Genomic DNA, 22,613 nt, shown 5'->3' with positions numbered 1-22,613 from the left:
ACCCCACGTTATCAGAGAGATTTTGCCTCTGTCATCAACATTTGTAATATTCCTTCAGGGATGAACATAAGGTACCCATATGTGGCTCATAATCTTTCCTGCTCATTGATGGAAAGAGTAGAATCTTGTTCTTTCTGGATGTTCGTCTGGACATGCTATAGAAGAACTTCTTTGAGAGGCAGATGGTACAGGGGAGGGAGTATTAGCCTTTGTGAGAGACTTGGGTTCAAATCCTGGCTTTGCCTTGTTCACATTGTGCAAGCTCACTACACTTACTCAGCTTCTCGGACCTCTGCTTCTCATCCGTCTGCGTGACAATAAGGATTAGAAGTAATGCTTGTAAATTTAGCATAGTACTGACTTGTGGCTAATCTCTACTACTGAGAAATATGGAAGTAATGTACGGTCTGTATTGGGTATCAGCTGACATTTACCAGAAATTCTTAAGCATTTATGATGATCCTGTGTATTTACTATTTAATATGAGGGGCACCTGTTGGTCATTTCATCTCCAGGTATAGGCTTATTTTCTCTACCATAATTTAGTTTTTACAAGTAAAACTTGGAAGAACACATTTGTTTTGGAGGAAGGAGAGGTCATAAATAGAGACACTGGCAAATTTGAAAAATAGCAAAAATTCTAAGAAGGATAAATGTTAATAATGCTAGCAATTGGAAGACACATTTGTTTAGGAGGAAGGAGAGGTCATAAATAGAGACAGTGGCAAATTTGAAAAATAACAAGTTATAAGAAGGAAAAATGTTAGTAATGCTAGCAAGTGGAGCTAACCAAAATTGCCTGTCCTTCCAGTCTTTATTAAATACTTTTTTTTTCCTAGATTGGAATCTTATTCTACATAGAATTTTGTTTCCTCTTTCTTAAAACTATTACATTATAGTTTCCCTGTGTTATTAAATATTAAGTAATATTTCAGAGACTAACATTTTGTATTATACCACAATTTATTTATATATTCATTGATAAATTTGGCCTTTATGTAGCTTATATTTTTGTTATTATAAATAACCTTATATTCCTGTACAAAAATCTTCTTCTGTGTCAGTAAGTATGGATTTGGGATAGATTCCTATAGGGAGGATTACTAGCTCAAAGAATTTATATGTGTTTAGGTTCTTGACACATTATTGTCAAAGTGATTTCCAGGAAGGTAGTATTATTTTATACTTTTAGTGGTGAGTTTGCCTTTCACTATGCTCTTGCTAATGCTAACATTAATACTTTACCAATCTGATGAGAGAAAAAATTATATTCATATGCAGTGTGCGTTCATTTTACCATTTTAAAAAAAGAATCTCTTTTCTAATGTTAATTTGTCATTTTGCATTTCTTCTTTCGGAAATTGCCGAATTTCATCCATTCTGAGAGGGACAGTGCCTTGCATTTTAGTCCCTCTGCAGTAGGAATGTCTTGCAAACAATGTTGTATTATAACTGAATGAGCAGTATTGTTTTCTTGGTTGTACATGAAATAATACTTCACTTTACAATCAGTGGCATCTTGGATTAGATGAAATATATTCTTTATTTGTTTGCTTTTTCAACTTCCACTTCTGTAGCTCCCCTACCGTAGTCCGAAAACTGGACTCTGTGTCCACTGAGTAGCCCTTGAGCTTTCTTGCCACTGTCACTCTACCTGGAATACTCCTTATCCTTTTCTTTTTCTGGATAATTTCTCTTTGTGGTCTTTCCAAATCATCTGGGTAGAATTAGTAGTGACATATAATGATTCGCTTGTAAATCTCTTTACCCATTTACAGGTGGCTTTTCCAAGGGTGGGACTGTCTTTTTTTTTTTTTTTCCCCAGTGCCTGTCAAGGTGACGAGCATGCATTGGTTGCTCATTAGTGTCTATATGACCGGGTATGTGGGTGTGTGAGTGAGAACTACCCAATTTCATTTATGACTGTATAGAAGATAAACACCTTCAGAAAAGACTCTTTCAAACTTGGAGATGTACTAACTATACTAACTTGCTTTTTAGTATTGATAGGACCTTGCTCTGTGGTCTCTGGAAGCCTCTTTCATCTTGTTCCTGCTTGTGGTTTTGGTGTTTTTAGGGCTAGAGACATTAGGAGGAAAACAGCTCCAAACCAAACAAATGCAGTGTGTTTTGATGGTGTTTGTTTTTCTCTGTAAGGTTATAACATTCCTGGGTCACATGGCACCTCTGACATCATTCTGGACAGCTGATCTTGTTCTCACTGGCTGTGCTGGGGGCCTGTCGTTGGCCTGCTAGTTTTCTAAGACTTATGAGTCAGAGTTGCTGCCATCTTGTCTTTGGCCTTAGTGTGTCAATTCAAACTGATCCTAAGTTGGGTGTCTTAGGCACTGAATTCTGACCGTTCCAAACCCTGCAGAAGTGGAGTGGGTAGTTCTCAAAGCACGTGACATAATTAACTGTGCTTTGTCTAGCAGACACTCTTCACAACACTCATTACAATGGCCAGCTTGCTACTTCTTCCTACCTCAGGAATACCATGTTGCCTCCGTTGACTCAAATGCTTCTACCACAAACTCTTGGTGTAGGCTGTCAAGCAATTTAAAATATCATGTTTAAGGATAGTCAAAGAGCCAACCAGAGGGATACTAACCCTTGAAAAACAATACAATAAAATTATTCAGAAAAAAAACCCAAGAACAGAGATATGCAAAAGAAGTCATTCGAAATCTGAAATTTAAAAAAGCAAACAGGCATATAATCACTGGAACTTAGAAAAAGAAAGGAAAAACAATGTGCCAAAAAGAAAAAGAAAGGAAAAACAATGAGCCAAAAAGAGAATTAATGTTGTCCTTAGGACTTAAGAGCAGGGAACCAAGACAGGGAACCATATCAAAAAATGAAAGAGCATGAACCATAAGACTTTTAGAAGATTATACAGAGATAAATGTTTATGACCTTGGATTAGACAGTGACTTCTTAGATATGATGCCTAAAACTCAAATGAAAAATATATAACACAACTTCATTAAAGATAAAAATTCTGTGTTTCAAGGGACACTATTAAGAAAGTGGAAAAGAAGTCCACAGAATGGAAGAATATATTTGAAAATCATATATCTGATAAGGGTCTAGTATCCAGAATATGTAAAGAATGTTTATAAATCAACAAAAAAAAGATAACCCAATTGGAAAGAGGAATGAGGATTTAAATAAACATATTTCCAAAAAAGATACAAATGGAACATGAAAAGATACTCAACATCATTAGTCATTAGGGAAATGCAAATCAAAACCATAATGACATGCTACTGTACATGTACTAGAATTGAGACAATAATAGCAAGTGTGACGATTATATGGAGAAATTGCTAGCCTTGTACATTGCTCCTGGGGATGTAAAATGGTGCAGCAACTTTGGAAAAGAGTTTTGTAGTTTCTCAAGAAGTTAAACATGCAGTGACCAAATGACACAGCAATTCTGCTCCTAGGTATATTCCTAAGAGAACTGAAAAGATATGTTTACAAAAAAAACTTATCCGCAGATATTCAAAGCAGTATTATTCATAATAGCTAAAAAAGTGGAGAGAAACTAAATGTCTACCAAGTGATGAATATATAAACCAAATGTGCTAATCTATACAATAGCTTTTTAAAAAAGATTTTATTTATTTATATGAGAGAGAGAGCATGAGCTGGGAAGGAGGCAAAGGGAGAGGGTGGGGCAGACTCCCTACTGAGCAGGAAGCCTAATGTGAGGCTCCATCTCAGGACCCTGAGACCGTGACCTGAGCTGAAGGCAGATGCTTAACTGAATGAGCCACCCAGGCGCCCCCATACAATAGATTATTATCTATTACCTATCTAAAGGACTGAAGTATTGATACATTCTACAACATGGATGAACCATGAAAACATTTGCTAAGTGAAAGAAGCCAGGCACAAAAAGCTGCATATTTTATGATTCATTTATGTGAAATATACAGAATAGGCTTACCTAAAAGAGAAAATAGATTAAAAGCTTGAGGAGAGAGAATGAAGAGTGAATTCTCATGGGTATGGGATTTCTTTTCGTAGTGATGGAAATGTTTTGGAATTAGATATTGGTGATGGCTGCACAACGCTGTGAGTATGGTAATTGAACTGTACACTTCAAGTGATGAATTTTATGGTATGTGAATTATATCTCAATAAAAAATGAAAGAGCATGGAAGATAGATAAATGGCTCTAAAGACTCACCTTAGGTGGAAAACGCAGCTCAGCTGCCATGCCTAAATAAAACCAAATGCATATCTAATGTTATTGTGTGAGGTTGCCAAAAATTAACTCAAGAATGAGAAATTCTTTAATGTCATGAGAAGCTGGTTATATTCAAGCAGGTCACTTAATATAAAGTGACAACCAAATAATGGCAAAACTTGCATTGGTAATAGTAGATGCCAGAAGATAATGAAAATGTATCTACCATGTGTTGAGGGAAAGTAAACCAATATATAATAACTAAAACAGTTCAATTATTAATTATGAGTGAAGGCAAAGTAAAAACATTTTCACGTTTACAATGACATGGTTTACCAACTGCAGACTTCATTAAAAGAAAGATTAAGGGATTACATTAAAAAATAAACAACAAAGCAAAGTGTATCTTCTTGCATCTTGAGATGCAAGAATAAATGGCATGTACACAAGTAAATAAAACATTTTGGTAAATTTGAGCAAATAGTTATAAAAAATAATGTCCAATTTCCAGCTTACAGCTGGAAAGAAGCTTATTCAGTGGAAAGTTAAGGACTGCTAAAATCTATTTTGTGTTTGGGCAGAATTTTGTAATTTTGTAACTTTTTAACACAAAGGATCATCAATAAAATAATTGATATATACCCTATAACATTTAAATGGGGGAACTGAACAACAAAGGGAACATAAAAATGTATCAGCTTAATAGAAGACAGAAAGGAAGAAAAGGAATAAAGAATGATTACAAAATTAGATGGTAGAATCAAATACAAAACAAAACGAAAATTAGGTAGTAGAATCAAGTCCAAAAATATCAGTAATAATAGTAATTGCAAACGGCCTAAATTTGGTATTAAAATATGAGAGATTATTTTTTTTTAATTTTTTATTTCTTTTCAGCGTAACAGTATTCATTGTTTTTGCACCACACCCAGTGCTCCATGCACTCCGTGCCCTCTCTAATACCCACCACCTGGTTCCCCCAACCTCCCACCCCCCGACGCTTCAAACCCCTCAGATTGTTTTTCAGAGTCCATAGTCTCTCATGGTTCACCTCCCCTTCCAATTTCCCTCAACTCCCTTCTCCTCTCCATCTCCCCTTGTCCTCCATGTTATTTGTTATGCTCCACAAATAAGTGATTATCTGATTAGATAAGGAAAGCAAAATCCAATTCTATCCTGCTTTTAAGTGCACACTTTTAAGAAAAACCTACAGAAAGAAAGTTTGCTAACATATTGCTAAAGAAATTCTATCCGAAATAAAAAGGTGCTTCTTTGAAAAACTTGTCCATTTTAACATCTGTACAGCAGTCTGTTATATCAATGAGCCAAAGAATGTTTCATCATTCTCCTGTTGACAGTTATTTTTCATTTTTTGCTATTATAAACAATGCTTAATGTAATGTACAACAAGAAAAGCAAGTTGCAACAAGATATATACCATCTAACACAATTTTATATTATCCCTTAAAACAAGCAAAAATATTAGCTATTTAACAGATACATACAAATGCAAAAATTGAGTGTTTATATGCACAGGGATATCAAATTCTAGATGATGCCTTTTGTGTGATGGGGGGGAAGAGAAGTATCCTGGAAGAGTGTACTGGGTACTTTAACTCTATTTGTGACATTTAATCTCCTTAAATAAACTTATGAGCTAATATGCAAAATGTTAATATTTGATTAAATCATATTGAAAATACATGAGAACTTGACATTATTATTATCCATACTTTTCTATATGCTCAAAATATTATGTGTTAAGAATTTTAAGTGACAAACATCGCTGTGTCCTAAGACAGTTTTGTTTAGTTTCATCCACATAAATGTGATTTCACATATATTTCGGAGAAATTTAAGGTTTTCCCTTTCTAACATATTGGGAGAGATGGGTGTTGGTATATGAGGGTTCAGATATGAAGAAAGCCCGCTGGTAACATGCTTCAATCCAGAAGCCACCAGAGACCATTTCATTAAGGAACTGCTTGTGTGGCTTCCGAAATTATCAAAGGGGTCGTCCTAAAGCTCCAGCAACTGGGAAACTCTCTGGGGACAGCACCTTGATCCGTTGCATATCTATAGCAAAGTGACTCTCATGTAGTAAAGTAATAGCACCTGCAGCTGACTTTTTTCTAGAACAACCTTCCACTATGCCCTATGAGGTCTGTGAACCCAATCACACTCCATGGGTGGGCTGGAAATGGTGGAGAGCTGAGGAAATGTCGGCTCTCACTGGAGGAGTGGCCCAGAGCTTCAGCACTACTCACAGTCATGACCGCTAACGATGGAGCCTAGTCAGTGACTGACTTCTGAGCAGATTCCCCAGGGCGCCTCAGTCACGTCACTTTCTGGAAGCGATCCTTAGACGGAAAGGTATAGTACCATCACCTTTGCTGAAGCAGATAGCTGATGGCTCCTGTGTGCGTGCGGCTGCTGGCGTGCACCCTAGTGTTGGCGTAGATGCAGCTCTGCTTCTGATCTCCATGCCTGACGTAGAAAGAGTTTGCGTGTAGAGATGCCAGCTGGCTTGCAATGTCATTGTCGTGTGTCCTATTCTAGGGGACTACGGATAAAACGTCCATCCAGAGGCTTCCTCAGAAGAGAACTGACCAGCTCTGAGGTCTGAAGACATTTTAGGAAGCTTATGATTTTTTTATTATTATTATTAAACCAAGACCAAGTATTATGTGTATTATAAGTAATGAGTGGTAAACTTCAAAAAGTAACCTCCGATCTCCCTAATACAGGTTTTTAACAATAAGTACTTTGATTTGTATTGCACATCTATTAACTATCAGGGATAATGCTGGATTCTTAACATACATTACCTTATTTAATCCTCATGACAACTCTCTAAGGAAGGTACCTTATCTCCATTTCACAAATTAGGGAACTGGAGCCTAATTGGTAAGCAGCTTGCCGGAAGTTAGCAGGCAGCAAGGCAAGGCAAGCCCATGCTTTTTGCTTGAGTTTCATTGCTCCGGGGTAAAGACTGATGTCAAATAGTCCGTACTGTAAGCACCTTCCTTACTCTGCCCGGGGATTAGACCAATTACCCCTGCACTAATTTTTCAGGTGCAGCCGTGGGTGCAGAGGGATCCTGCGCTGTCTTTTAAGTGAAGATTCCGTTGAGTGCTCTCTTTGTAATTCTTTTATCTTGAGTTCAGTTTGAGGGATGGCCATTGTCATTCTTTCTGTAGATTGGATCAAAACTCATTTGTGGTGTATTGATTTAGCACTTCAGAGCTTCAGAAACCTGGTGAAATTTAGCTTTTCAGGCTTCTTCTAGGATAGGTCCTTGCAGGTATGAACAAAGGGCAGAGTTCCTGACTGAGCCTCACACTACCCATTTCATATGCCTATGTGGACAACTGCACACATGGACGGAAAAAGCTTAAGGAGAAGACTTAGTTTTTCTCCAAGGTATTTTTCTCATTTGAAACAGCATGCCTCACATACATTGGGTCTGCTGGGGCAAACAAAGAGAAAGAGCTAAACTGAAGATGATCCGTCCTTGAGAGAGGACTTTCTCGTTCTTTGTTTGATTAATTAAAATAGTCATTTATCAAATGGAACAATTAATCATTAAATGGTCAGGTCGCAGGGCATTGAATCGCCAGCCATTGACTAAGAAGAGAGCTTGTTCTCCAGCCTACTTAATTGTTCCTCCTCTTTCACCTCTTTGTCAGAGGGAAAGTGGTTCAAACACCCTGCCTCAGTGCCTCTCCAGACTCTAGGAAGACCTGTAGAAACCAGCCGAGGTTGTAGTGTTTGTCTAACGCAGGAGTGTTTGGGCTTCAGACTGGAAACTTCAAAGGGAAGGAACTTGCTGACTCCCTTCCTGGAGCAACCCTGGGCAGCAAATCTGGATATCAAGACATTGTGGAGGCAAGAAAGAACAATCAGGGTCTGTAGATGCCGATCAACTTTGCCAGTTGGTGGTTATTCTAAGTGACTCATTTATTCTTTGGTAAGCGGGAGGTTTATGAAGGTTACCAAATATGACACAGAGTAGTTCACTCATTCATTAAATATTTCTTAGCACCAACTGTTACCAGTTCTGTGAGTAGGTTCTGGGAATGCAAGTGTGCCTAATACTCTGTTATGTAGCTAGGATTGATTATCTGTGGGGTAAAGCATAAAGAAGCATTGAAAAAAACCAGGGTGTCCTTGATTTAAGAATAGCTGCCAATGAAGGTGACTTGAAGAATGTTTATGCTTCAGCATAATAAATGCAAAGATTCCTAAGAATCAAAAGTGCCCTTGTTATTTTCCCAATTGCATCAAGATTAGAATATAGGGACTGAAACTTCTTTCATCCTGGTTGGTTATCTAAGTCACACTTCCCGTCCCAGCCAGGATTTCCAGCACTCATTCACATTCAGGGTTAGGCTTTGTCCATCGTGATTGCATGAACATCCATATTTGTACATTGTATAAATAGTTTAGAATGTGGGCTAGATGTTTTTGCTTTGCTTCGAATGACAATTAGTTCCAGCAAAGTGGTTTCCTCGGGTAGCGGATATATACGTCCATATATACATGCACATTTTGGATGATTAGTTTTCCGTGAATCAGAATGACGTGTTCTCTGCCAAGTGCTCACAAATAAATTTATTAAGTTAACCTCTTCATTGTTTGGTAAGGTCTTCCAGGTAGTGTTAGCCAGTTGTGCGGAGAATTATATGACTTTTCTACTCTAGAATAAGAAATCCATCATGGAGGGCACCATTAAAAGGCCCTCAGTGAGGATCATTCACCGCTGTGCTATGGGATAATGGTTGCCACATACCACGTACCTACGACATCCTGGCAGTCCACAAGTTTACAAGGTATTGTATATACATGATCTCATTTACATTATATACACATGATCTCATTTACATCCCCTTTAAAATCCTCACAGTGCCATGCATATTCTTCCCATTTTACAGAGAAAAAACAAAAACAAAAAACCTGAGTTCCAGGATAGTTTATCTCCTTAGAATCTTACAGCTAGTAATAGCTTAACCCAGTGATGTGCTGTCCCAACCCATGCTTCTCTTGTAATAATACCATACCACCTGTTCAATTCTTTTTTTCAATATTTTTATTTATTTATTTGTCAGAGAGAAAGAGAAAGAGTGCACAAGCAGGGGGAGTGGCAGGCAGAGAAGCAGGCTCCCGGCTGAGCAAGGAGCCTGATGGAGGACTTGACCCTAGGGTCCTGGGATCATGACCTGAAACGAATGCACAAGCCACCCAGACATCCCTCATGGGTTCAGTTCTTGTCACAGATCTTAGCACATGGCCAAGGGTTGGAAGCTCCTGCAGGTAATGATAAGATCTTGCCAGCTGCCCCAGGCATCCCTCAATACCAAAGTGTAAGTTGACTTAGTCTCAAAACCAACTTGGCACTCAAGCCAGTGTCTCTCTACCTGGGTACACGTTAGAGTCACTGGACATGACCAACATACCGATGCTTGGGTTCCATCTTAAAATACTGGATTGCTTCAGAGACTCCTGGGGGCAGGAGTCAGTAAACTTTAAAGCTTTCCAGGTGATCTGAGGTGCAGCCAAGGTTGAGAGCTGCGGGTGGAAGCAAACAGCTTCAGGCTGGATGAAGAGCAACAAACCATGTGGTTTATCTTTTCCCTATGGACACAGGTTCCTCTGGGGGCCTGGAAATGCTGACGGGATCATCTGTCTATCTTAGTGGTTTGGTTCATGCAGTGTCATCTCAGCTCCTTCTAGGTAGCTTCTCAGTTTCTGTGCTCATTGCTCTGTGAAGTGAAAATATGGAACCAGGGGCGCCTGGGTGGCTCAGTCGGTTAAGCGTTTGCCTTCGCTTCAGGTCATGATCCCAGGGTCCTGGGATTGAGCCCTGCATCAGGCTCCCTGCTCAGCGGGGACTCTGCTTTTCCCTCTCCCTCTGCCCCTCCTCCTCCTGTTTGTGCTTTCTCTCTCTATCAAATAAATAAATAAAAACTTAAAAAAAAAAGAAAGAAAATATGGAACCAGTGGATTATTTAGCATTCTCATTTTTGAGGTGAAATCCTTAGAGAGCCAAGCATCTTTTAAAATATAGATGATGGAAAAAAAATAAAATAAAATATAGATGATGGATTTCATCATTGTAGTTTTTTTTAAAATGTTTTTTATTTATTTGTCAAGGAGAGAGAGCAGAGCAAGCTAGAGAGAACCTGAGTGGGGGAGGGGAGAGGGAGACACAGACTCCCCACTGAGCAGGGAGCCTGATGCTGACTTGGGGCTCGATCCCAGGACCCAGGATCATGACCGGATCTGAAGGCAGGTGCTCAACTGACTGAACCACCCACGTGCCCATCATTATTGTTGTTTTAATATAAAATACACCTTGAAGAGTTTAAGACTAGACAACAGTACATCTAATGTGCCTAGTATATGAGTGATTTTCTGGCTGGGTTAATGTTGCTAAATTGTGTTGCTACAAAAGGAAGAGACACCGAGCTGTGTGGCCTCAGTATAATGCTGTTTGTGTCTTGAGGAGACAGATGAATTCCCTAACTGGGAAAGTGTGTCGCTGCTGAATTTTCTTTGCAGTTGCAAACCTTCCAGGAAGGGATGGAAAGCAAGAGCAAGGCAGCACCTACTACGTGCCCGTACCATGATGACGGCTCCACATGCGTGATTCCTTTCCTTCTCATCATAGCTCTCTGCGGTGAGACTTCTCAGCTCTGTTTTCTTTTCTTTTTTTTTTTTTTAAAGATTTTATTTATTTATTTGACAGAGAGAGATCACAAGTAGACAGAGAGGCAGGCAGAGAGAGAGAGAGAGAGAGAAGCAGGCTCCCTGCTGAGCAGAGAGCCCGATGCGGGACTCGATCCCAGGACCCTGAGATCATGACCTGAGCTGAAGGCAGAGGCTTTAACCACTGAGCCACCCAGGCGCCCCAAAAGCACTTATTCTTAACTAATAGTTTTTTTTTAAGATTTTATTTATTTATTTGACAGAGATCACAAGTAGGCAGAGAGGCAGGCAGAGAGACAGAGGGAAGCAGACTCCCCGCTGAGCAGAGAGCCCCATATGGGGCTTGATCCCAGGACCCCAGGATCATGACCTGAGCTGAAGGCAGAGGCTCAACCCACTGAGCCACCCAGGTGCCCCATTAACTAATAGTTTTTTAAAGGAGGTATTAAAAAAATCCCCATTAATTAGTATTTTTTAAAGATTTTTATTTATTTATTTGACAGACAGAGATCACAAGTAGGCAGAGAGGCAGGCAGAGAGAGAGGAGGAAGCAGGCTCCCTGCTGAGCAGAGAGCCCGATGCGGGGCTCGATCCCAGGACCCTGAGATCATGACCTGAGCTGAAGGCAGCAGCTTAACCCACTGAGCCACCCAGGCGCCCTCTCAGCTCTGTTTTCTAAGTGGGAAACTGAAATCGTGTGCCCGCAGCATAGAGGGGTAGAGACAGAACTGATTCTGGCCCCTTCCAAGGATGGGGGCGGCTGCAATCAGGGATGTAAAAACACCGAAAACTATAGAGGACGGAGACCCTACTGCTGGTCTCCTTAAACAGCAGAGCCTTGGGTTTCTAAAAGGTTGTATGTTTCACTTCCATTTTTTAAAGCATCTCATGGGAAGCCTAGATAATGAACAAGAACCAAGTCTGTTTTTCTACTGAAACAAATTAGTATCTTCTACTCACCCCTTAAGGAAAAGACCAGCTTGAAAAGCCAATTTAGCCAAATGCTAGAGGTTTAAAGGGAATGCTTCTGCCTTGGGAATGCGATGAACCCTTCCTGATTCAGTCCTCTGTGAAGCTGATGCTAACATTGAATGGAGACTTTTGGCTGATTTTGTGTTTTCTCATGAGCTCACCTTCAAAATGTCACTAATTCATGCCAAATTAGCTAATGTGGCTGATCTGGTCAGAATCAGACATAAGCCTGGTTTGGAATTCCAGATAATCTGAAAAGATATCCAGAAAGAAGCTAGAAAGCGTCCAGAAGGGAGACAAATCCAGAGACATAGAGAAACATCAGGCAGATTATCTCAAACTGAGCAACACCTTAACTCGCAGCCCAAAATCAGTCCTGCAAGAAATGTCAGTGCCTGTCCTAGAAGTCTTCTGGCATCTGTCTGTTCAGGGTTTAGTCCCACTTTATCCACCGGGAGTTACCCTTGGACATGATCACTATTACGACGATGATCTTAAGAGAATTCATCATGGACTGAAGACATTCTTTATGCCAGACGCTGTAGGAAATCCTTGACACACCCAGTCTGGCTGAGTCGTCCCAGCAGTGCTGCAAGATAGACAGCACTGGTACACCCGGGCTACAGAGGAGAAAATGTGGAGCTTACAGGTGAAGTGACCTGCCCAGGAAAAAAAAAAAAAAAAAAAAACAGGAATGGTAGAAGCAGGCTTTAAAACTAGATTTCCACCTGCAAAGGTCTCACTCTTATCTTACTCCTCAGTCAGACATCAGGAACGTGCTCTTTGGTCTTATTTTTTCCTTTCCCACAAGTGAGATTTATTTAGAAAACAGTGGCTCATCTCAGGGTTGGCTATTCTTGGTACAGGTCTTACAATCCTCAAATGATAGCAACAAAGTTGCTTTCTCCAACAAAAGAATGCCTTTTCATTCCTCAGAGCTTTTGTCTTCATGGTAGACCCTACAAGAAGAACAAAATGTGGTGGGCAGGAGGGGCTGGGGGAGAGCATAATTGTGAAGACCACACATAACCTTAACAGATTCATGTAAGACTTCTCCCCACCCCAGGCAGTTTGTTGTGATCAAACTACAGCAGCAACATTAGCTTGCTCTCCACAGTTTCCACACACTTTCAGTGTGTGCAAAACATTGGTACTATTGTTTCCTTTGTGAAGATAAGGAAAGAGACATTTGGAGAGACCAAAACAGTAGCTCTCAACCTCACACACAGTGAGATTATCTGAAGAGCTTTAAAAACTCCTGAGGTCTCAGACAAACCCGCATAGATTCTGCATTCATTGATCTGGGGTACGACCTGAATATCGGGATTTTTAAAAGTTCCCTAGGTGGTTCTCACATGCGGCCCGGGTAAGGACCACCCAGTTAAGCACTCACCCAAAATCCTGGAGCTCTGCTTGGCTTGATTGCTCATCAACAGTCGTGACTTTTGGAATTCCTGTTAACATTCCAACCTGGCCTAATGAAGGGAGAGATAAAAGCAGGTACTTAAGAGACCTTTAATATAATTCCTTCCTGAGCTATGACCACAAATTATATTAAGTGTGTGTCTGTTGGGGGAGATGATTTGCTTTTGCTTTGGGGGGAAGTGTGACTGTAGCTACTAACAAGCATGTTCAAGAATCCTGTATATTACACAGATTATATACTCAAACACTGAAAGTAGAAATGAGGTACAATTTTGACTCTCATAACTTATCATGGTAATTATTAAAACTTACTCTGAACTTCAGTGCAAAGTTGCTTTAAATATGGGGTGAAAGCTCTGAAGTTGAGCCGCTTGGACGTGAATCCAGAATCCAGAATCCAGACTTCCTGCATATCAGTTGTGTAGACTTTGGCGCGTTCCTTAAGTTCTCTAAGCCCCAGTTTTCCTTGCCCCAAAAGGGGGTGATAACAGCACTTGCTTCATAGGATTGTAGAGAAGATGCACATTAAATTCTTAGCATTGTGCCTAGTAAACAATGTGTTGTCTGATGTCATAACTATCTTACCGCGGTGAATCCCGACACGAAAATGACAAGTTTGGTTCTTTCATCATTCCATCCTTGATGGAGCTGATGTTAGCATTCCAATCCCTTGCAATTCAAAACTAGTGAATGATTTTTGTGCATTTTTTTATAAGAACTTTCCATCAGGCAGATACTGCAAGTAGACCTGCTTTTAGAAATGAAATGTATGGCAGTGGGATTTTATTCCTCATGTAAAACAACATTTCAGAGGCAACAAATGATTACTTTTTACCTGCTGAGCAGAGAGCCCGATGCGGGGCTCGATCCCAGGACCCTGAGATCATGACCTGAGCTGAAGGCAGCAGCTTAACCCACTGAGCCACCCAGGCGCCCTCTCAGCTCTGTTTTCTAAGTGGGAAACTGAAATCGTGTGCCCGCAGCATAGAGGGGTAGAGACAGAACTGATTCTGGCCCCTTCCAAGGATGGGGGCGGCTGCAATCAGGGATGTAAAAACACCGAAAACTATAGAGGACGGAGACCCTACTGCTGGTCTCCTTAAACAGCAGAGCCTTGGGTTTCTAAAAGGTTGTATGTTTCACTTCCATTTTTTAAAGCATCTCATGGGAAGCCTAGATAATGAACAAGAACCAAGTCTGTTTTTCTACTGAAACAAATTAGTATCTTCCACTCACCCCTTAAGGAAAAGACCAGCTTGAAAAGCCAATTTAGCCAAATGCTAGAGGTTTAAAGGGAATGCTTCTGCCTTGGGAATGCGATGAACCCTTCCTGATTCAGTCCTCTGTGAAGCTGATGCTAACATTGAATGGAGACTTTTGGCTGATTTTGTGTTTTCTCATGAGCTCACCTTCAAAATGTCACTAATTCATGCCAAATTAGCTAATGTGGCTGATCTGGTCAGAATCAGACATAAGCCTGGTTTGGAATTCCAGATAATCTGAAAAGATATCCAGAAAGAAGCTAGAAAGCGTCCAGAAGGGAGACAAATCCAGAGACATAGAGAAACATCAGGCAGATTATCTCAAACTGAGCAACACCTTAACTCGCAGCCCAAAATCAGTCCTGCAAGAAATGTCAGTGCCTGTCCTAGAAGTCTTCTGGCATCTGTCTGTTCAGGGTTTAGTCCCACTTTATCCACCGGGAGTTACCCTTGGACATGATCACTATTACGACGATGATCTTAAGAGAATTCATCATGGACTGAAGACATTCTTTATGCCAGACGCTGTAGGAAATCCTTGACACACCCAGTCTGGCTGAGTCGTCCCAGCAGTGCTGCAAGATAGACAGCACTGGTACACCCGGGCTACAGAGGAGAAAATGTGGAGCTTACAGGTGAAGTGACCTGCCCAGGAAAAAAAAAAAAAAAAAAAACAGGAATGGTAGAAGCAGGCTTTAAAACTAGATTTCCACCTGCAAAGGTCTCACTCTTATCTTACTCCTCAGTCAGACATCAGGAACGTGCTCTTTGGTCTTATTTTTTCCTTTCCCACAAGTGAGATTTATTTAGAAAACAGTGGCTCATCTCAGGGTTGGCTATTCTTGGTACAGGTCTTACAATCCTCAAATGATAGCAACAAAGTTGCTTTCTCCAACAAAAGAATGCCTTTTCATTCCTCAGAGCTTTTGTCTTCATGGTAGACCCTACAAGAAGAACAAAATGTGGTGGGCAGGAGGGGCTGGGGGAGAGCATAATTGTGAAGACCACACATAACCTTAACAGATTCATGTAAGACTTCTCCCCACCCCAGGCAGTTTGTTGTGATCAAACTACAGCAGCAACATTAGCTTGCTCTCCACAGTTTCCACACACTTTCAGTGTGTGCAAAACATTGGTACTATTGTTTCCTTTGTGAAGATAAGGAAAGAGACATTTGGAGAGACCAAAACAGTAGCTCTCAACCTCACACACAGTGAGATTATCTGAAGAGCTTTAAAAACTCCTGAGGTCTCAGACAAACCCGCATAGATTCTGCATTCATTGATCTGGGGTACGACCTGAATATCGGGATTTTTAAAAGTTCCCTAGGTGGTTCTCACATGCGGCCCGGGTAAGGACCACCCAGTTAAGCACTCACCCAAAATCCTGGAGCTCTGCTTGGCTTGATTGCTCATCAACAGTCGTGACTTTTGGAATTCCTGTTAACATTCCAACCTGGCCTAATGAAGGGAGAGATAAAAGCAGGTACTTAAGAGACCTTTAATATAATTCCTTCCTGAGCTATGACCACAAATTATATTAAGTGTGTGTCTGTTGGGGGAGATGATTTGCTTTTGCTTTGGGGGGAAGTGTGACTGTAGCTACTAACAAGCATGTTCAAGAATCCTGTATATTACACAGATTATATACTCAAACACTGAAAGTAGAAATGAGGTACAATTTTGACTCTCATAACTTATCATGGTAATTATTAAAACTTACTCTGAACTTCAGTGCAAAGTTGCTTTAAATATGGGGTGAAAGCTCTGAAGTTGAGCCGCTTGGACGTGAATCCAGAATCCAGAATCCAGACTTCCTGCATATCAGTTGTGTAGACTTTGGCGCGTTCCTTAAGTTCTCTAAGCCCCAGTTTTCCTTGCCCCAAAAGGGGGTGATAACAGCACTTGCTTCATAGGATTGTAGAGAAGATGCACATTAAATTCTTAGCATTGTGCCTAGTAAACAATGTGTTGTCTGATGTCATAACTATCTTACCGCGGTGAATCCCGACACGAAAATGACAAGTTTGGTTCTTTCATCATTCCATCCTTGATGGAGCTGATGTTAGCATTCCAATCCCTTGCAATTCAAAACTAGTGAATGATTTTTGTGCATTTTTTTATAAGAACTTTCCATCAGGCAGATACTGCAAGTAGACCTGCTTTTAGAAATGAAATGTATGGCAGTGGGATTTTATTCCTCATGTAAAACAACATTTCAGAGGCAACAAATGATTACTTTTTAGTGTGTGTGTGTGTGTGTGTGTGTGTGTGTGTGTGTGTGTGTGTGTGTGAATGTGGGTAGAAAAAGTCTAGAATGGAAATGTTTTCTTCCCCCAAAGGTGGTATCATGATATTATCTTTGAAAGGGCAGAAAACATATGTCCAACACTTCTTATTTTAAGAAGGTGCTAATATTCGAATTTATTCAGAAGTTAAGAGCAGACCAAGTTGCTGCTCTCAGAGGTAGGGTTCTGCAACAGAGATTCAGAAATTCTCCACACGGAGTTGCCGCTGCCGCATGAGAGATTGGGGAAGATCCCGGTGAAGTCAGAGAGGATGGAAGGAACAGAGACAGATCCTCACACAGATTGTTACTAAACTCACGGAGACTAGGCAGGACAGACAGTAGGTGAGGACTGGTGATAGTTCTGTGCAGCCTGCTTTCACTTAGTACAAAACAACAAGGTGTGCTGAAGTAAGGATTTCTGATAGTATGTGATATGACACCGTAAGATAAAGATGAGGAATTAGGCCAGTCTTTTCTGCTGGACACTGTGAGGTGTCCCTGTAAAGAAGTTCCCTAAGCTAATAAAATGGAGAAAAACCACATGCTGTTGGCTTCTCTCTAGGATTCCTAACACACATCCCCACTATTTAGGTGTCTGAGAGGTCCTGCCATGAAGATAGTAGTTTAAACCCAGTAAGTTTTGACTAAGGAACCTCCCTGTCCCCCAACAATACCTATCACACTCACAACTTTATTGAAGGGTATTTTGAGAAACAAAGCACTTTAAAAACCCTCTTTTACATTGCAATACCTGAACTATCAACTATATTAATTTGATTTAGGACTAATCTCAATCTATTTTCTGAAGAATAATTCGATACACTCGTCTCCCACACCACAAGAAAAGTAACCATCAAGCAAAATGGTCTCAAAGACCTCTCAAAGAGGCGGAGAGGGAAAAACAGATAGGTTGGCGGTGGCCGAGGAAAGGGAGAAGATCATACACACTTTTGGGAGAACTGTGGTGTTCACGAGAAAGGTGGTTTAAACAAATGGGGATTAAAACTCCTCAAAGAGGGGCACCTGGATGGCTCAGTCGTTAAGCGTCTGCCTTCGGCTCAGGTCATGATCCCGGGGTTCTGGGATCGAGCCCCGCATCAGGCTCCCGGTTTGGTGGGAAGCCTACTTCTCCCTCTCTCACTCCCACTGCTTGTGTTCCCTCTCTCGCTGTGTCTCTCTGTCAAATAAATAAATACAATATTTAAAAAAAAAAAAAAAACAAAAAAAAAACAAAACTCCTCAAAGAGCATTGCTTTTATGAAAAACAAATACTGTATGTAATTGTGAAATAAAGGATGGTGATGTATCGATTTTTGTCTTGCACTTTTCTTTTCCTAAGTACATTTGAAAGTAATATAGATAATGACTCCCAAATCCAGGATCTGTGCAATGATATGTACCTTTGTCAAATCTTCATTAGCTAATTAGACCATTTCCAGCAAGTAAATTGCTTTAAGAGATGAGAGCAGATTTTGTGAATATGTCCCCAAGATTAAAAAAAAAATGGTCTAACTTGCTAATAATCAATCATATGGAGAGATGGGATTCTATGCCCAGTTTGGTTCTTCTTCTCTACCCCCAGAGAAGGAGAGGTGGATTTTAACACTACTGCTTGGGTTCAGGTGTGGGACGTGTGTAGTCGTTGAAAGCAGAAGGATCAGATCCTCTTCCAGTATCTTGGGAATAGCCAGTAGACAAATGAAAGAGCCCTAGGAGGCCAGGCCAGCGCCCCAGAACAAAGATCTCCACTAAATTCAAGATGGTGTCCTTATCCCCGGTTCTCCCGTTTTGCTCTGTCATCAAATCACATTCCCCTGCAGACGAGAAAGGCAATCAATGCCTATAAAACAGCACTGTTTGAATTTTTCTTTTTTTCCAACATTTTGAGTAAGGGCGACAGCAGGCATATAAGTATTTCCACAATCTTGGTGGGAAGCCGATCTCTATCAGCAGGTTCAACTCTATTTGCAGTGACTCTGGTGGCAAGGGGAGTTTTTGTTCAGACAATCAGAATGCCAGCAAACGGTAACTGCTCCTTCATGCTGAGAAGTGGGAAATTCAATAATGCTTTGGCTGGGTTCATGCTGAGTAGCAAAAATAGAATGAATATGGAGAGGGACTGTGACTTGAAGAGCAGTAAATCAGCTAGCCCAGACGTTTGCAACAAGCAGCTTTTACTCTGAAGTCTCTCTTGTTTCTACCCCATTATCCAGGGTAACAGGGCTGTTTTTCTACTTGTTCCTAGAGTGTTTTGTGCTGTTTACCGTAAAACTCAGAATTAAGTGCTCTGAGGTCTTTAAAAAAAAAAAACAAAAAAACACCTCTCTTTTCTTCTTCATATTATGTCACTACCAGACCATTTGCTGCTCGTCTTTACTACGAGTTAGCCTAACTGAGAAGGCAAAGTTGGTGTGGATGTTACGGTAGTAATAGTGTCCCTTATTAGACCTGAACAGTTTTTTCTTCTGTAAGCGAAGTGACAAGTCTCAGTGGGGGGGGTCACTAGAATGGAAGTCCCAGGACGGCAGGGATTTTGGTCTGTTTTCTTCACTGTTCTGTCAGCAACACCTAAGTGCTCTAAGAAGTCAACGAATGACCATTAGTCTACAGACGGGGAAAAGTCTAGTCAGCTCTGAGCTCTCTGAGACGTCTCATACTAAAGCTCCAAGTGACCTCAGGTTTGCTGGCTTTTTGTTACATACGATCTTGCAGAATAGCTCTGACGTATGATTCTATGGAAGAAATTTTTAGCAGTATGTTTTTTTTTCAGAAGTTGCATCAGCAAAACCTGATCCACATAGAGAAATTAGAAAATGGAAACAACCAACCAAAAACCATGTTTAAACTCCTCAGATAACCACTGCTATGATATAACTGTATGACCTTCTGGATTTTCTTATGCTCATATTGATACATGCTGTAATGAGATTAGATTATATTTATTGCCTTTTTGATTTAACAGGATTACACGAACATCTATTTTTATTAACAGACATCTGTATGGCTTTTCTGTAGTATCGCAGTAGTGTATTTTAAGAATGTACCAGAACTTAACCAACCCCTCTGATTGTACATTTAAGTTGTTTCTGATCTTTTGCTTGACCATATTGGAAGAGAGTTGTGGAACTGGTTTTCACAAGGGTAACCTTTTGTATCATGGATCTGTCCCCCAGTCTGAGCCCTTCAAGCTGACCCACCTGTGTATTACCTTTCTTTGCCCACCCTGTGTTGTTAGAATCACTTCACCTCAAACAAGTGTTTGAGGAAATGACTCAGCACCAGCTCTGTCCTTCATACCTTTTACCTAATTACTCTACCTCATCAGTTTGCGATGATCATTTAACCTGGTTTCCCCTTTATTCATTCTTACACTGTCTCACTGACAATGCTCTCCAGGAGGACCAAGAAGGGGAAGAGATGGTGCCAGTGGTGGGGGGCAGAGCACAGGGGGCACAGGGAAGAGGGATCAGTTAACACTTTATGTATTTATGTGGCTTGACTGCTCGTTTCTTTTTATCACTGAATAATATCCCATTGTATAGATGTTCTACAATGTGTTTATGCAATTAACTATTGAAAGAATTCCTGGCTTACAGTTTTGGGCAATTAGGAATAAACTTCTATAAAACTCATGTACAGGTTTTTATGTGGACATCAGTTTTCAAATCAGCTGGGTAAATACCCAGCAGCATAACTGTTGGATCGTGTGGTAAAACCATGACCGGCTTCCTAAAAGACTGTCAAAGTGTCTTCCAAAGTGACTGTAATACTTTACATCCCCTCCAGTGAGGATGGGAGTCATGTCGCTCCTTGTAGTCCCCAGTGATGGGTGTCACTCACTCTGGTTTGGATTTTATCTGTCCCGATAGGTGTGTCATGTATATCATTGCTGTTTTAATCTGCAGCTGTGGCTTTCTGGCCGTGTGCATCTCTTCCTCAGCGAGGAGTCGGTTCAGATCGTTTGCTCCTTTGTAAATTGGGTTGTTGATTTCACTTTACTGAATTTTAAGAGTTTTAAAAAATATTTTGGAGACAAGACTTTTATATATGTGTTTGGCAAATACTTCTCAGTGCTGTCTTTTTTTTTTTTTTAATCACTTCTGGATCATGTGCCACTTTGCAGCCCTAAAAGCTCACATCTGGTGCTAAATGCTGGTCTGTCCTATGGCTCTGCTCACCTGTTTGCTTTGCTATTCCCAAAAGTGATCCCGCTGTTCCCTTTCACTTCCTTCACTCCATCCACTCATTGTCAGAAAACATTCATCTTCCAGCATCCTCGTTGTCTCTCTCTAGGAATTTGTCTTTCTTTATTTTAAATAAATGACCGAGGTGAGAATGTGTTTATTCATCTTTCTGTAGTGAGAGCCCCAGAGAGGGTCCCACTTGTCTGTTTCCTGCTTTGAAAGGAAACAGGTCTGGGGAGAGCCAATGGCCCATGGTGTTTAGGTGGTGCCATGTCATTAGTGAGGCTAATGGTTGTCTGTCTTCCTTTGCATGGCCGCCAGTCATCAAGGCTCCTCTGCGCCATTTTAAACGCCCTGCTTACGCATCTAGCTCCTACGCACCTTCAGTCCCAAAGAAAACTGATGACCATCCTGCGAGGTACAAGATGCTGGATCAGAGGATCAAAATGAAAAAGATTCAGAATATCTCCCATAACTGGAACAGAAAGTAGGTCACGGGGAAGAGAGGGAGTGAAGGAGAGGCCCACTCCTCTGCCTGTCGGCTCTCACCAGCCAGAGTGGGATACGCTTCCAAGACCCTTGGAGGCTTTGGGGGCTGGTGCTTTTGTAGTCAACTCCAGCAAGGCAAAGTGAAGGCCATGTGTGACTCTCCCCTTTGTCATTTTGTTATGGACCCATCCATCACTGGATCTGGGAGTCAACACAGACTCCAGCAGTAAGAGGGTAGTCTCATATGGCTTTTATTTGTATAGGTCTTTCAAAGTCTAAACCAGACCCCAGTTAAAATGATGTATCCTCTTTAGAAAATTCCTCCCACTGACACTTCTTTTATCCCTAGAAGTTGACTTGCCCCGGTAAGAATATTGTTATAATAATCATCATATTTAAGAAATGCACTTTTGGGGTGCCTGGGTGGCTCGGTCGGTTAAAGCCTCTGCCTTCGGCTCAGGTCATGATCCCAGGGTCCTGGGATCGAGCCCCACATGGGGCTCTCTGCTCAGTGGGGAGACTGCTCCCCCCACCCCACCCTCTGCCTGCCTCTCTGTCTACTTGTGAGCTCTCTCTGTCAAATAAATAAATAAAATCTTTTAAAAAAATGCACTTTTAAAAACAGCTTTTCCAATTTTAAACACAATAGGAAAAGATGTTTTTAGAAGTACATTCCTTAAATACAGTGACTATGACAATATTTAAAATTCAGGCAAATATGTAACTTTCAAAGTAAACCCATTAAAATTAAAAGCTCTGTTTCTGAATGTAACAATCGCAGAGGGATAAGAAGACTGATGAACAGTTGAGTTCATGGAGAATTCTGAAGTGAGGCTCCACAAAGCAGATACAAGTAAAAAATAAAGACCCTTGCTTTGGTTGTCATTGGATGCTTCATGCCCGGTGGCCTCATTTTGTACCTTTAGAGACGTGAGAGTTTTCAGGAGACATATTTTGGCTCTACTTCTTCTAATTTGTTACTTTCACTTACAGTTGACGATGCTAGAAATCAATGGGATGCCCATGCCTCAGAGACTCCAGGTTTGAGATCTGCCCCAGGAGATGTCCCTTTGGTCTTGTGGGCCT

The 22,613-nt window shown here is 40.8% G+C and overlaps 1 protein-coding gene across 3 annotated transcripts in view; it reads left to right on the top strand.

Moving 5' to 3' along the window:
- LOC111147299 (phosphodiesterase 1C) overlaps positions 1-21,529 on the top strand; it is a 598,548-nt gene extending 577,019 nt beyond the window's left edge. For 2 of the 3 annotated variants that reach the window (XM_022503266.1, XM_022503267.1), the window contains one exon: positions 21,360-21,529. In XM_022503266.1, the coding sequence (XP_022358974.1) occupies positions 21,360-21,529 (170 nt within the window). Of the gene's footprint in view, positions 1-6,757; positions 6,867-21,359 lie in introns of those variants that run through there. The other variant, XM_022503268.1, reaches the window with a different exon arrangement.
- The last annotated feature ends 1,084 nt before the right edge of the window (positions 21,530-22,613 follow it).

The sequence above is a fragment of the Enhydra lutris genome, unplaced genomic scaffold, assembly GCF_002288905.1.
Source record: "Enhydra lutris kenyoni isolate GAN:26980312 unplaced genomic scaffold, ASM228890v2 scaffoldscaffold16, whole genome shotgun sequence".
NCBI classification, from domain to species: domain Eukaryota; kingdom Metazoa; phylum Chordata; class Mammalia; order Carnivora; family Mustelidae; genus Enhydra; species Enhydra lutris.
Note: the sequence above shows the minus strand (reverse complement) of the source record. Positions and strands in the feature narration are given on the sequence as shown.